The sequence below is a fragment of the Grampus griseus genome (assembly GCF_964374135.1).
Source record: "Grampus griseus genome assembly, chromosome: 7".
NCBI classification, from domain to species: Eukaryota; Metazoa; Chordata; class Mammalia; order Artiodactyla; family Delphinidae; genus Grampus; species Grampus griseus.
Window position 1 is genome coordinate 30,424,496 of NC_139001.1, and position 15,586 is coordinate 30,440,081.

The 15,586-nt window shown below is 37.8% G+C and overlaps 1 protein-coding gene across 3 annotated transcripts in view; it reads right to left on the reverse strand.

Annotated features, from left to right (window-relative positions):
• The window catches only part of PARD3B (par-3 family cell polarity regulator beta), a gene marked incomplete at its 5' end in the record, with an annotated part of 1,039,339 nt that overhangs the window by 219,545 nt on the left and 804,208 nt on the right, over window positions 1–15,586 (reverse strand). For all 3 annotated transcript variants that reach the window (XR_014296988.1, XM_082658175.1, XM_082658174.1), the window contains one exon: window positions 14,823–14,933. Coding sequence is in view for 2 of the 3 variants with exons in the window: in XM_082658175.1 (XP_082514301.1) it covers window positions 14,823–14,933 (111 nt within the window). The remainder of the gene's footprint in view (window positions 1–14,822; window positions 14,934–15,586) is intronic.

Sequence of the window (15,586 nt, forward strand, 5' to 3'; positions counted from 1 at the left end):
AGCTGTCTGCACTGAACAAAATTAATGAACCTCCCTGTGTGGTGTGCTCACCTGCAGGCTCAGGCCCTCAGCAGCATTTCAGGGATGAAGTGTGGAGGTGAGACCGTTACTTTTCCCAGAAGGTGTTCCATTCCCCCGACCGACATTTTCCTCATTTTCTTTTCAACACCTGCCCCTGCATCCAAGTAGCCCTCCTGCCCTCTTCACGGCTATCCTTTTATTCAGTACATAAACTGATGCTGTGCAATAATTCATTTAAACCTGAAAACTGCTACTTTTCCAATCTGCCAAGGAATGATTAGTAAATGCTCAAGACAGGGCTGAGAGGTACACCACCCTAGTGGGGCACTGTGAAACCTATATACGAGTTACCTGTCTATGTAACTATCAATCACACACACACACAATTATAGATGTTCCCACAGACAGGAAACATCTTAGCTCAGCCAGCTAGGCTCTCTTAATACCAGAAAGATGCCCTCAGATACCACAAAGGAATAAAATAAAACGTAAGCCCTTCTGAGCTAGTCTATGCCCAACACTGTCTCTCATATTCCTTTAGATGAAAAAATTCCTTTCTTATGTTATCTGATTATAAAGCAACGTAAAAATGAATGTGTAAATAGAATCATAAACATGTCTACACAGTTTTGTATGTTTTCAAATGCTCCAGAAAAGTTGTAAAACCGTACTACCCATTTTATTTTTAATTTGTGATATTTGGAGATCTTCCTCAATTTCCCCTCTTTAGTTGGCATGCTGTAAGTAAAATGTGTTCCTCTTTTCTGGTCCGAAGCAAAACCTCTAAGTATATCTTCAGTGACTTAAATTTCCATCTTGGTTCACACACCATATTGGTTTATTATGTAACTTTAAAAAAAAAAATTTTCTTTGAACTTAAGCAGAGCCAAGCTTATGTAAGCTACAGTAGTGTGAACCACTACTGGTAATTGATATCTGCAGGAGGTTATCTCAGATTGATCAATGAAGGTTGCACGACTAGCTTGAGTCCATTTATTTCCTCTGAATAGTTTTCACTTGATGATATGAATTGGTCATTGATATGAGGCATTCACTTTTACCTTAAGTCACATACATATTTGAGGCAGGGAATATTTTAGCATAATGTCAGTTTTCTTGGCACTGAATTTTTGTTTGCTGGTAAAAAGAATTAGGCTTCTTCAAGAATTGACAGTCCATTTCTTAACACTTTGTAACATGTTCTGGTTTCATTTAATACGTTTCTTTGTCAGGCCTTACTTGTCCATCCTTTGAAATTGGCGAGGTAAAGGCATAATTATTGGGAATAGGATTGATTGATAAAAACTAGAAAAATTACTACAGCTAGTTTTTAATCTGCTGTGTAAAAAAAATATAGGAACATATTCAATTGGGTTTAATAATGTCCAAAGCAGCCAACTGTAATACTGAACCATTTGTTAAAACTATGATCTTGTTTTTTCCAAAGTGGAATATTTAATAGTCATTGCAGAATTTTTTTTAATATGCATTTATGTGACTGTTACAAAATGCAGCTCTGAAATTTAAAAGTTCAACTAGTAAATTATCCTCTTTTGGCTTTCTTATTACATCCACTATAACAAGATTAAAAACATATGAATTATACTGCATTTTCCTGACTCGGTGATTTTCTTTCTTAAACTAAGTCAACCCACTAAAATATCCTTTGATGCTCGTTCAGCTAAAACTTTATATTTTTGCAAAGACACATTATGTGATTTGAAAATATCTTTAAGTGCCTGGAATATCTGAATTGGAAATGTGCCATCTTTTACATCTTCACACTAATAGAATTTTTAATTAGCTGTTGATACTGTCAATAATCGAGTTCACTATTTTTTTTTAAAATGATTTGTCTAAGCAACTCCTTTTCCACTCATATGTTTTTTTTTATTTTTTAAAACTGGTGCTTACTATTATAATCAAAATAATTTTTAAACAGAGCACTGTTGTTTCAAAAATAGGCAAGAACTTTAGGCAAAATATTTGAATACATGTTATTGTTTTTCCCATGCATTACTAGAAGTTTATCCATTTTTAAAATTATATAAATAACTTATTTTAAATCTGATATTATTTTATACTTTTAAGTTAACCAGGACTCTACTAAATATCTTCTCTTTACTGAGACGTAAGGAAACGAAACAAGCAGAAGTTATAATCTATGCCTCAAGAGAATTAGGATCTAGGCAAGAAGCAAAGACATGAAACTGCAGGAGAGTGTATAATAAGGAATTATCTTATAAGACAAAGACTCTAATTTAATGGTAATGTGGACTCCTAATTGCAGACTAGGATTTTAGTAATATTGCCTCCCTGAGAGAGTAGCTATATGGCATCTGGTATATTACAAATGGCTGTCGCTATTTTTCCTGATTCTCCATTTCCATCACAGTTTTTATGCTTGCCCCCTGAAATATAATCTGCACTGTGAATTCTGATTGAATCGTCTCAACATGCAGCACAAAAAAAGATCCTCCTTTGACGGAGAATAAGCCAAGGACAGTGTGTCTCATTTATACAATCAGATTCAGTTTTCCCTGTAAAGGCAAATTTTTCCTTTTAAAAGGTTGAAATGAATGGTCCTTAAAAAGTTCAACTGGTTAAATTTAAGCCCATGGAAGAGAATGGGGGCAAAAGCCCACTTAAAAAAATTAAAAAAACCTCTTTAGGCCCATAACATTTCCATTTGTTTGTGAAATGGATGAATTTCATTCTCTTTAAGGTCTTGTGTCTCAGGATCTGGTTTGGTGCCAGGGAAACAGGTGTCGATAGTCCTGATGGGCTGGTCACTATGTGTCAATGACCATCTCCACTGTTCTACTACCAGTTACAAATGATCTCATGCTTCTGGATACCATTTCATAGCCCAGGGGAAAGACTTATTTCTCTAAACTCTATAGCTTTGTCCACCATTGATATAGCCTATTCTGCCTCTTGATTCCATTCTAGCAATTACTCCCTGGAAAAATAAAATTAGCATCAGTGTAGCTTTACATTTCTTCCTTCATCCATTCATCCATTATTCAACAACTGTGTACTAAGTACCTACTCTGTGAAACGTAATGTGTTAGATGCTGAGAGAAACAGAAATATAATTATGATGTGGTCCTCGCCTTAAGGAAATTACAAGCTAGTAATGGAGAGAAGGCATGTTTGTAATCACAGACATCTACAATTCAATGCAGCAAAATAACAACAGTAATAACAATGTGTATCTATCCTGTGCCAAGCACTGCTCTAGATGCTTTAAGCATTTCATCTTATGTAAATTTCACAGGAACTCCGAAGGCTAGGTATTATTTCTCATTCCAAAAAATTTTCCAAATGAGTGAGCTGAGGCTCAGAAGGTTTCAGCAAAGTGTGCACAATCGCACAGCTGGTGCACAGAAGTCAGGCTTCAAATCCGACACTATTAGATATTAATGCTCATTCTCTTCCAAATAAACACAGTCTCTAAGAAAAAAAGGTAAGTTCGCCATTTATTGAACATCTCTATGCCTGGCACTATTCTGAATGTTTCACTTCAGTGTCTCAATTAGTCCCCACAACAATATTATGATGTTATGATGGTTATCTAGCCCTTTTGTAGTTAAAGAAAATGAAGCTTAGCGAAATTAAGTAACTTGACCCAAGTGACTTAGTGGAAGAATTTTCTTCCAACTTAGGTAGTTTGGGAAGGTATAATGGAAGAAGTGGGGTTTCAATGAATTTTCATTGATTCGGACCAACTGAGGCAGGAGGAGGGTGTTCCAGGCAAAGGAAATGGTATTAGGAATGGCACAGAGATTGGAAAGTGCTATAGTAGTTTCAAACCGAGTGACCATTCCAGGTTGGCTAAGTACACGGGTCACATTGGGCAGGAGTGGAAATTATGATAAGAAAGTTAGGCTATAGTCAGGTACGTTAGGCCAAGGAGTTTGGACTGTACACAGTAGACGAGAGCCATTGAAAGTTCGGAGAGAGGAATGACTTTGATCAAAGCTATTATTATTGATCCATTCTTCTCCACCCTGCTCTATTTAGCAATCTCTGCTTCAAGAAATCATGATTTCACAAATTATTATTTATTTGTTAAGTTCATCCAAGAACATGAATACTCACAGCTTCCATCTAAACAGCCAATTGTTACTATTGTTAAACAAACAAAAAAAATCCCTTTTAAGTGACCTCTAGAAAAGCAGACTTTTGTGCCATAGCCCAAACCACTTCAACCTTCTTAACTTTCAATACTAAAATCAAACAAAGGGCACAGAGCAGAAGGCGGCTGGAGTACGGGCCTGGGAAAGGGGTCAGGTTCCTTTGGCCATCAATCTGGTCAATTCAGATGCACTGCAAAGTCATTAAGTAATTAAACTACAGAGCAAGGACAGGTGGGTGGGAGACAGCAAACAGGGAAGAAAAGGACACTTTCATTCGCTTTCCACCAAAGACTGAATTTGAAATATCAGCAGACCAGAGTTATCCTTCTTTAATGTAATACATTTAACAGAAATGCAAATGTGAGATGTCGTGAATTTAATGACTGTGGTTACAAGTGTTTTCTGCAATCACATACCGCATGAACTTGAGAGGCTGGCAGTCACCCATGCTATTTGTACCCCTCCTCCCTGAATTTGCTTCCATGGCTGTCAAACACTGGTTGCAGCCAGCACTCCAAACGCCCCTGCCCGGCTACCGTGCTGCCATCTTGGGCCTAGCTCACTGTGCTTGAGGAGCAACTTCCAACTGGTGATCAATAAGAAACGAGAAGAAGCTTCTTGCATGGGAGTATCTGGCATGACTCCCGGCTGGGCAAAGTCTGTGTTCAAGTTGGCCTTCTTCATCATGACCGTATCCAACTCAGCAATTTTCACAGATGGTGTATCTCAGAGCATTCTGGGCTCCCAAATGATACTAAACGGATTACCTGGGGTCTTTAATCCCCAGAGCTGGCCAGAAAATAACCCTGAGCACCTAGAGTGAACCAGGTGCTTGTTTCATAAATAAAACTTTTCCCAAAAGTCTGAAGGCTAGACGTCTCATATAACAGATGAGAACACAGAGGTCTGGGGCAGTTTAGTAGCTTGACAGCGTGCTCATGCAGAGTCAAGTCTTTAATACGGGTCTGACCTACTCCTGGGTTTTGCAATCTTTCTGCTTGGCCACATGCCTCCCCCTGGGCCACCACCCAGGCCAGTTGGCCCTAAACATAGCTATAAGCAACACCTGGGAAATAGTTTTAAAATACGTATCTTCGGGCCCAATCGCAGATGTACTGAATATCCACAGCATATTTCTATCTCTATCTCTACCTATATCTGTTTAATCTAATTATCTATTTATCCCAAACAGGGCTTGTCAACCTTGGCATGTGTCAACTGACATTTTGGGCTGGGTAATTCTTTCTTGTAGGGGGTTGTCCTCTGCATTGTAGGATGGTGAGAAACATCCTTGCTCTCTACCTACTAGGTTAAAGGAGCACCTCTCCCTTAGTGTGACAGCTAAAAATGTCTTTAGACATTGTCAAATGCCCTTTGGGGGGAAAACCACTCCCAGTTGAAAACCACTAATATAAAAAACTGCCAAGGCAATCTGGAAAAAGCATATTCAAAGTCTGGTGTTTATAAATCACATGTCTAGGTTAGAATTTCTATATAAAGAATATGAGGGGAAAACAAAGCAGATCTGGAAAACAACAGGTTGAGTATCCTTTCAACTTGCAGATTTTGCCAACCTCTAGGAACAGTAACTAATCTTGGCCTCCTGAGTGGGTGTATAGTCATGGAAGTTTTCTAAAGCAGGCTACAACACAGCATATGTCCAAATGAGAAATGAAGATGAGATACTTTGGAAATTCTAGAAAATATTATTTGATTTATAGAAGTTTGATTTGTCCACATTTTTTGAGCACTTTTAGCAAATTAAGTATATTTGTACACTGCCCGGCTCCAAACTAGTCCACAGTAAATATTCTGGATTCTCTTAACTTTTATTTACTGAAATTTTCGTCTTTGAAGGAACTTAGTTAAAAAGCATTATATCCAAATGAAATGTTAGGCCTTAAAGAATTATTATTGCCATTTCATTTCATGGTAATAAAAAGAGGGATACATCTTCAAAAGTTGTTTATCCAAAGGTATGAAAACAATTGATAAGACGGGTACTGGACTCTCATTTCTTAGTCACCAAAGTCCTTGTACCTAGTTACAGCCACCCAAAGCTTTCACAGAAAATGTTCTCAAATTGTGCCTCTGCCATCCGTAACCTCATGGAACCAAATAGATCTGTTATCTGACCGGCAACAAATCCAGCGAATTACCAAAGTTTGGTGATTATATTGAATATATTTTTTTGTGTGTATATTAAAATGAAATATGCAGATCAACAGAATTTAGAAATTCTTTCCAAGTTTTTCTCAGGTTAGATATTCTGAACATTTCTGTGGGATCACTGTAGGTAGTTTAGTAAATTCCTTTTTAGAATGTATTTCAGAATGTAATTGTAGCACTACAATTGAGTACAATAATATAATATGTCACTCTAGGGTATTGGAATATAAGAGTATTCTTTTAAAACGCTTTTTTAAAGAGCTGGTGTACTTTGATCTTAGAAGTTTGTCTAAATGACTGCTGGAAAGCATGCCAATCAAATGATTCATTTTATGTATTAATCCAGCTCGGCTGACAAGTAGTTGCTAATACAGCACTTCTAACATTGACTCAAGTCGCATAAAAGGATTTTGGCTCATAAAAAATGCTGGCATGGCATGAGGATGTAGGTGTTCCCATCTCTTGTCTCTAGGAATATAGGCATGTGCCAAATTTTGCTGGTGACCACAAGCATTTCTGGGAAGATAGGTGTTATGAAGATCAAAAAAATGTACAGCTATTAAAACTACCTGCATCCCCCTGTATTTCACACCCTCATTTCTCTAAATAAGAGATACACCTTGGAAGAGGGGTGGTGGGTGTGTGGCCACTATACCCTGTGTTTGTGCTAGCTCGTGCTGACCCTTTCTCTCTCTCTCTCTCTCTCTCTGTTTTTAATTCTTATTCTAGGGAAAAAGGCTACCCTTACCCTAATACAAGCATCAATAGTAATTACTGGGATACGGCAAATCTCTTTTCATTTACTGAGATGGTTAGCACTATCAAAGACAGAAATCTGGTAGCTTCTTTCTGTAAGCATAAAATGAGAACATGACCTTGTCCTGAGAAATGCCGTCTAGTAATATTTTTCATAACTTCCATGCAGTGATGATCTAATAAGAATCTAAAAGTAATTAACTGGATCTCTTTTAGCCAACCAAAGCCTTATTCATTTTTATCAGGATTCTAAGGGAGCCATAAATTGGGGCATTTTGAAAAACTGGGATCTAATCCAGTCCATGATCTGATCAGGGTTCAGTGGTAATAATAAATTGGGACTATTATAACTGGGAATCATTCCAACATTTTGCCCATACCACAGGACCTAGCAAATTCTATAGCAAAAGACAGGGATATTGAGAGAGGAGTAAAACCATGCTGAATTAATCATTTGTATGTAATCATGCCAAAACATGGGTGTTTTCAACAGTTTAAATAGTGCCAAAGTTTAAGTTCAATAAATAATTAATTATAGAGATTCTCTTGGCAAATTAAAGAAATCAACCTTCTGGTTCCTTTAATAAAATATGCACTCTTTTTAGGATATAATAATACAAAATCCTATCATTTGTTGCTCTATGTATTTAGGGGTGTAATACTTATGTAGGTTACAGCATAAAATACTAATTCAGAATATACTTTCCTTTTCTTTCTTAGAATACAATAAGCATCTTCATTTTTCAGTGTGCACAAATGTTGGATAAACTCTAGCCTTATTCTGGTTCTCATTTCAATTTCCAGTAACATAAAAATCTCCCATAATTAAATAAAATGCTGAGAGGTTGGGAATAGATTTTCACCCACTTGTATTCTCAAACTCTAAATGGTTTCTGAATGTTTTTATATCTCTGAGATGCATTTCGTTTATGTGGGGAACTTGCAGCTGCATAATTAAATCTTGGTTTGCCAAATATCAAAAACACATGTATTGATTTAAACTAAGGGAACAGGCCACAAACAGCTCAGCTGATAAGGCAAGGGAGAAGCCTCCGCAGTTCTTGGAAGGCTTCCTAAAGGAAAGAAAACTAAGAACCTTGAGTGCAGACACTGAAACCGATTAACTTGCCTAAATCTTAGCTTCACTCTCACTTAGGCATTCCGTTCAGGCCAGTTGTTGAAAACAAGAGCCATATGTTTTCATACTTCTCAATGCTGAAGCTAGAGAGGTTACCACTTTCCGCCCTCAACTCCTCATTGATCCTAAGATTCTAATAAGATCTACAAAAACAATGTTTCATTAACACAGTAAATGAGCTCCCTTGCAAAATAAACTCTGATATGGTATAAGAGTAATAGAAGATCTTAGAGTGCAAACTCATATGTTATTAAACTGCCCCCCCCCAATTTTAGTAAGAAGTTTCATTTTTTAAAATTTAATTCAGAATCAGTAATACGGGACTTTAATGGAAGACAGCCTTTGGTCAATGGAGATTTTCTCCCTCAGTGCAATAATCTTAAATAAACGAGGGGAACATATTTATCTTTAACCAATCTCCACCTGACTTTTGAGAAGGTATTAACAATACAAGTACAACATGCATATTGTTAGGTACTTTATAGGTCCTAGAATCTGGTTAATTTCACACTTTGCAGAAGGTTACAATTTTAAAGTCTTAATACTAAACAACAGCAATAGAAGTACATGGTTTACTGACTTGTTAAGACCATACCTTGCTTTTGGCTCACCATACTACTTTACATAATCTGAATATTTGGAAAATGCTAATTTAATTTAGCTTGATAAAGAATTCTAGGAGAAATAATCTTTGAACATAATATTGGATTCATCCTTCTAGCAATGGATATAAGCATTTGGAACTAATGTTTTATTATGGCCAGTTTCACTGGAGCGTGAACAAAATGATGAGTTTATTTAAAACAGAGCTTCACTGCCATGGACTGTTTGACTTGTTTTAGGAGGGGACACATGATCAGCTCAGGAAATCAAATATGAGACTAAGAAAATCCTAACACGCAATTATGAGCAAGAAACTTGGGCTTATACATTCAGATAATAATAGTGCATATGCTACCATGAATCAATGCCACAGCCAGTTCAAGAAAGGCCACTCTAACGAGTTTAAAGTAAATGCCTCTATACTCAGATATTCATATATTTCTCAGACCCTAAGATCTGGGAGAGACCACAGCGATCATCTAAGGACACATGCAGCATTAATGGCACACAAGATGATTTCTGACGGTATGTGGCTCGATGAATTTAATTATATTAATTTACATGGTTTTGCATTATATAACTTTTTATTTAATTGAAGGTATATAGATATAAATAAACCAATGAAGATAATATATCAGTGACTGAAGTTTATGAAACTGATGCTAGTCCGATCCTTTCCTGTTGCACTCATCCTTTCTCAGTGTAATCATCAGCTTCTTATTAGACATTTCCAGTGTCAATACACTCACCACCGCATGAGACACTCGAATTTGTCAGGATGCTTTCCCCTCAATCAAGCTGAAGGCTACCTCTTTTTTTTTTTTTTTGGCGGTACGCGGGTCTCTCACTGTTGTGGCCTCTCCTGCTGCGGAGCACAGGCTCCGGACGCGCAGGCCCAGCGGCCATGGCTCACGGGCCCAGCCGCTCCGCGGCATGTGGGATCTTCCCGGACTGGGGCACGAACCCATGTCCCCTGCATCGGCAGGCGGACTCTCAACCACTGCGCCACCAGGGAAGCCCAAGGCTACCTCTCTTAAAATAATTCCTTTTTAGAATCTTCAAGAAAATAAATGAATGGATGAATAAGGAGAGAGAGAGAATGGAAAGTGAATGGATGCTATAAAATACGTCTAATTCCTCTTCTCCGTAATGTTCTTTAATCATGTGACATCAACTAAGTCCTAACTCTGCAGGCTATGCATTCCCAGGTCCTTCCATATTTTTCAGGAGACGTGGATTTAGTGCTGCCATTTTCTGTGTGTGAGACAGGCTTAGGGTATTTCAGGTGTGATCTGAGCAGTATAAAATAGAAATTATTGTTTCTTCCTTCACTTTTGTACATGAACTTCTGTAGCCTAGGACTGGATTAAGTTTCTGGCAGGCACATCCCCATGTTGACTCATGCTAAGCTTACCCTCAACTAAAACCATCAGGCAAATTTTTCATATATTTGGTATTAAGTCAAACCTTCCACATCCTGTGCTTGTACAGTTCCTTCTGGGACCTAAAAGCAAGACTTTACATTTATTCCTATTAAGTTCCTTTATGTTTTTTTCAGTCCATTGTTCCAGATGATTCTGTCATCAGACACACTGTCAACCCCTGCAGCTTCTTGGAATTCAAACTCTGATCAATGGGCACCATCACCGATGCCAGTGCTCAGCAGGCCAGCGTTAAAAATAAATTTTTGAGGAAAACTTTTTTCTTGCAAGCCTATATTGATGGAATATTCATTAGCAATCTTTGCGTACAGTTTCTCAATTAGCTAATAATCCTTCTAGGGTTACAAGATCTGGTGTATATCTCTCTGCAATGGCCACAGGATATCATGAGAAAATACAATTCTAATGTCCAGGAGGTAGTACCCCTACTCTTTTTGAAGTCCATAGATTAGAACAGGGATTTTCAGTCTCCACATCATTGACAGTTTGAGTTGGATAACTCATTGTTTGAGGACGGGGACTGTCTTATGCATTGTAGGATGTGTAGCCATATCCCTGGCCTCTACCCAGTACACAGTGGTGGCAACTCACTCCCCACACCTCCTCCAAAGCTCTGACAAACAAAAATGTCTCCAGATATAGCTAAATGTTCCTTGGGGAGCAAATTTCCATCCTCCATGCCTCCCCCCAACCCCCGAAGAACTAAGAATCCCTGTTCTAGACTCTGCATTCCTCCAATCTAATCTAATAACTCAATCCACCAGTTGTGGCTTTTTTGACCTTTCCATAGCTATAGCTATGAATAAAATATTCATATATATCACCAAAACAATTCCCTATCTGGAGTTAGATACATAGGCAAAGTAAAACAAGATATGGAAATCATAAGAAAAATAATGAGAGGAATGATATAACCCTAAAATTTAGAGTTGAGGTTAGATTAACCCTCGAGTAAAACAGTTACAAGGAATTGACATTCAAATGATATGATTTAAGAGGTAATTATAAGGACTTTTGCATTTGGATGCTCATCAAGGTATTATTTGGAACAGTGAAAAATGGAAATAGACTATACGTTTGAAGACAACAGAAGATAAATGAATTATGATATACTGATCTCACAGAATATTAGTCACCAAAATGACATAATTTCAAAACATTAAAGACATGGGGAAATGCTCACAATATAATGGGAATTCTGTGAAAACAGTAAGTATATGCAGTATGAATACCAAGTTTTCAAACAAAAAAAATATAGTAAAAATATCATAAAAGTAATAATAGTGGTTATGGAATTATGGTAGAATTATGCATGACTTTAATCATCTTCTTTACACTTTTTATGTTTCCAAAACTTTCTTAATAAACTTATCATCTTTGTAAGTTTTGTGCACATGAGGGGATGGGGTGGGGAAATACCCATATTCCCTTAGGTGAGTGAGCACTGGCAAGCGCTCCTCTTTGTCTGTAGAAAGTGTGCAGGTAAGGTAGGATGCTTCAGAGAGGGCATATAAGAAAGATGGCGATGTTTTTATACTGGGTTATTCAATCCTCCTGGGAAAAAAATCTGTACATCATTTTCATAGAATGAGAAGAGTTTAATCTAATGTTCCAGCCAAATCTTGTCCCTCAAACTCAGTGATTCTCAGACTGCTGAAGAGTCACTTTGGGTGTAACTATTAAGCACAGATTCCTGAACTCTAACTTCCAAGATTCTGATTCTGCAAGTCCGGTGTGGCACTCAGGAATTTTCACTTTTTAACAAGCTCCCCAAGTCATTCATTCTGATGCAGGTGGCCCATGGGCCATATTGAGAAACATAGCTATCTATAAGAAGTCATGTGTTTTGATTTGGATGAGTATTTTTTTTTTGCCTCTATTTTTTTTTTTTTTTTTTTTGCTGTACTTGGGCCTCTCACTGTTGTGGCCTCTCCCGTTGCGGAGCACAAGCTCCGGACGCGCAGGCCCAGCGGCCATGGCCCACGGGCCCAGCCGCTCCGCGGCATGCGGGATCCTCCCGGACCGGGGCACGAACCCATGTCCCCTGCATCGGCAGGCGGACTCTCAACCACTGCACCACCAGGGAAGCCCCTTGCCTCTATTTTTGGTAACTTCTTCCTGGTTATACACTAAACAGAATTGGTACGGACCTTCAGCGGTGTGTCAGTGAACTGGCTCTTTGAAAAAAACAAACCCAATTTACCATCACCTGCCAGTTTCTGTGATGTAAATACAGACCCACCATGACTAATCTCAAGCTACCAATGGTTTAGCAACCAGCTCACAGAATTCTTGAAAGCTTAATAATCATCTTTCATAAATTGGTGCAAGCTGGCTTCAGTGATATACAGTATATATTATATTTAAGTTATTTAAACTCTTTGAAAAAGGAATATGTTAATGAAAAACTATTGTATCTATGACTACTAGGATGAAGCAAGTAAGCAACCGGATGGCTTGAATCATCTTTAGGTGACAAATTCTAAATGTATTAGAACAAAAGACAACTTTGTGAACTTGTATACACTATTTCCTATTTTATTCTATTTTTTTTCTTCCTGTGGCCAGGCCATGAAGAGTGATACATTTGCTGAGTTCTTTAAGAGTTGTGAATTGTTTCCAATGGATGACAGAGAGCCAAGAAATGGGACTGCAGGGTTGGGAGCAATGTCAAATGTTCAGCCTTCACTTCACCCTCTATGGTCTTCAGTCCCTGAGCTGTTGAAATATCCTTGGCCATTAATTCTATAGCACCCAACCATAACATCAACTTCTCCCACTCTTTCCCCTTGTACATGATTGAGACAATGTTGTCTCTAGGAAACCCATATCAGATGTGTTTTATGTGTTCACGTGCTGGAAGTGGCCTAAGTGGGGGCTAATAGTATAGTTCTTTCAATATTTTGACCAAACATATTTTAAGAAAATTGGTCCTGAAGCCCATATAACCAGCTGAGGTGAGTTTACAGTTCTGCTTTTAAGAACAAAACTCCTCAGGCACCTGCTTCCTAAAGGCAAAACCAGAAAGGAAATGAACTCTTGCTTAAAGACAACCCACCTTATTTTCTGAGTTATCAATTTTCTAGCTGGCACAGAGTTCCCTAGCTACTAACAGGAAACCCCCCAACCCCAAGCAAGTGTCGAGCTGCAAAAAATGTGAAGTCTGCATTCTAGCAAATAGCTCCATTTCCTGAAGATGAGGCAAGAATGTGGTACCTCAGAAAGGGAAGGTAGGGGAGCAGTAAAGACCTATGGCATGGTCGCACCGCACAGATGTCTTTGCCAATAGATGCATTTAAATCTTAGCCTGAATTACATTTTACATTACAGGGTTACTGAATCTGGGGCTATGATGGAGAATTCATCTTTCTTCTCTTTGGGGCAACTCTGACAGGTGAAGAGTCAACAACAATGGAAAGCACTTGATTTCTTTTTTTCTGCTCCACTGACCCTGGAACTGAGCTTATCAACCTCTCAAAAACAAGAAAGGACTAAATAGGGTTTTTTTCTTGCTATTGATAAAGTCAGCCTTCTCAATGGGAATAGACCACAAGATAGGGGTCAAAGCTTAACAGTTAGATACTCTTAGCCTGCTCTGTGCCAGAAAATGCAATGAATAAGAAGTATGATTTTCCTAATACACATGCTAGAATATTAAAATAAGTTCAAGAACTGACTTTTTAAAAACGACAAGAACTATTATTACTAATAAGCAAGGAAAAATTTGCACAAATCTGACTTCATACATGATCAAGTCAGCATCAAATACTTAAAACTATGTAATAATCTCAGTCTTTCTCCAGGCTTCATTTGATTGTGAAGGCAAAGAATTGTCAGGAGAAATATGAATATTCACTTACATGTTTCAAAATCAGACATTTATACATCTACTTGGGATAAATGCCAGAGTTAACATCAAAGATATGTGAAGGACCTCTTGTCCTAATGGAACATTAAGCTCCTCAAATAGAAGAATTCAGCCCTTGCAAACTGTCATTATTTCAGTAAATGAAACCGGCCCTTTAACAGATGGGCAACACACTTTGCAACTTGCTGATGGCCTAATAAAAGGCACTGGCTTTTTAAAAATGAAGGGCATGTACTTCTCAAATTACAGTACCCAAATGGGCTTAGCAGAATAAAATTAAGAAGGTATACAACAGCTTGACAAAAATTAGGAACAGACTATGGAAATTTGATAGCTCTAAACATCAATATCCAGATGACCTTTTTATTAAAAAAACACCTCGGAAAACAAAAAACTCCTTATTTAAACCATAGGGAACATATGCATTGATATAGTCAAAACTGGGGGTAGCACATTATGGAATTATAAGTACCAATATAATAAAAACATGAAGTCAATTTCTTCTCAAAATATAATAAAAATTCCCTAAAAAGCAGATTCCATTTATATCAGGTATCTCTCCTTTTGTATCAGTCAACCTTTATGCTTCTTAAAATAAGATTTCTCCAGTTGACTGATGATATAACCAAGTTAACACAGACCACGCATGAAAATAAAATAAGAGGCCCAGCATTTCTACTCACCTCTCACGTTCTTCTTTCATTTTTTCCAGCTCCTCTTCTCTCAGGCCACCATGCTTCAGAGGACCTTTCTGCTCAGCCTTTCCACCCTTATCATCTTTCTTCTTTCCAAATCTAGTGAAACATGGAGAAGATGATTGTTAATGATAATTACGCTCTTTTCGTGGTTAGTTGAAGATATTTATGAGATGAATTCATTAAATTCTTTATTCTAAGAAATACAAGATCATTTCACATAAAATGGAATTCTTTATTCTAAGCAATACAAGATCATTTCACATAAAATGGAATTAAAATAAGATGCTGAGATCAGAAAAATAATACAGTTACTGAAATCCCCTCCTTTTCCTCTCTTCCTTCTTTCCTTCCTTCTATTGACTGTGCAGTCTGCACAAAATCATGTGATTAAAGACTAAAAATTTCAAACCATTAATTCAGTAGAGATTAAAGAACTGAAAGGTTGTTGTTCCCATATAGCTAAACACTGACCGACCTCCTAAATAGTCCTCCAGAGCTCCAGGTGGCATTGACATTGAAGATTAAACTCATGGGATTACATAGTGAGAGTGCTGCAAGGGACTTTACCGAACACCTAGTTCAACATTCTCATCTTAAAATGGAGAATCAAAAGCTCTGAGAGCCCCTGGGCCTTGACCAAGACAACCCAGCAAGTTCAGGGCAGGACTGGGATTAGAACATGGGTCACCTCCTACATTGCACATTTTCCTTCAGGCCATATGCACTCTCCCATGTAGCTGCAGGCTTCC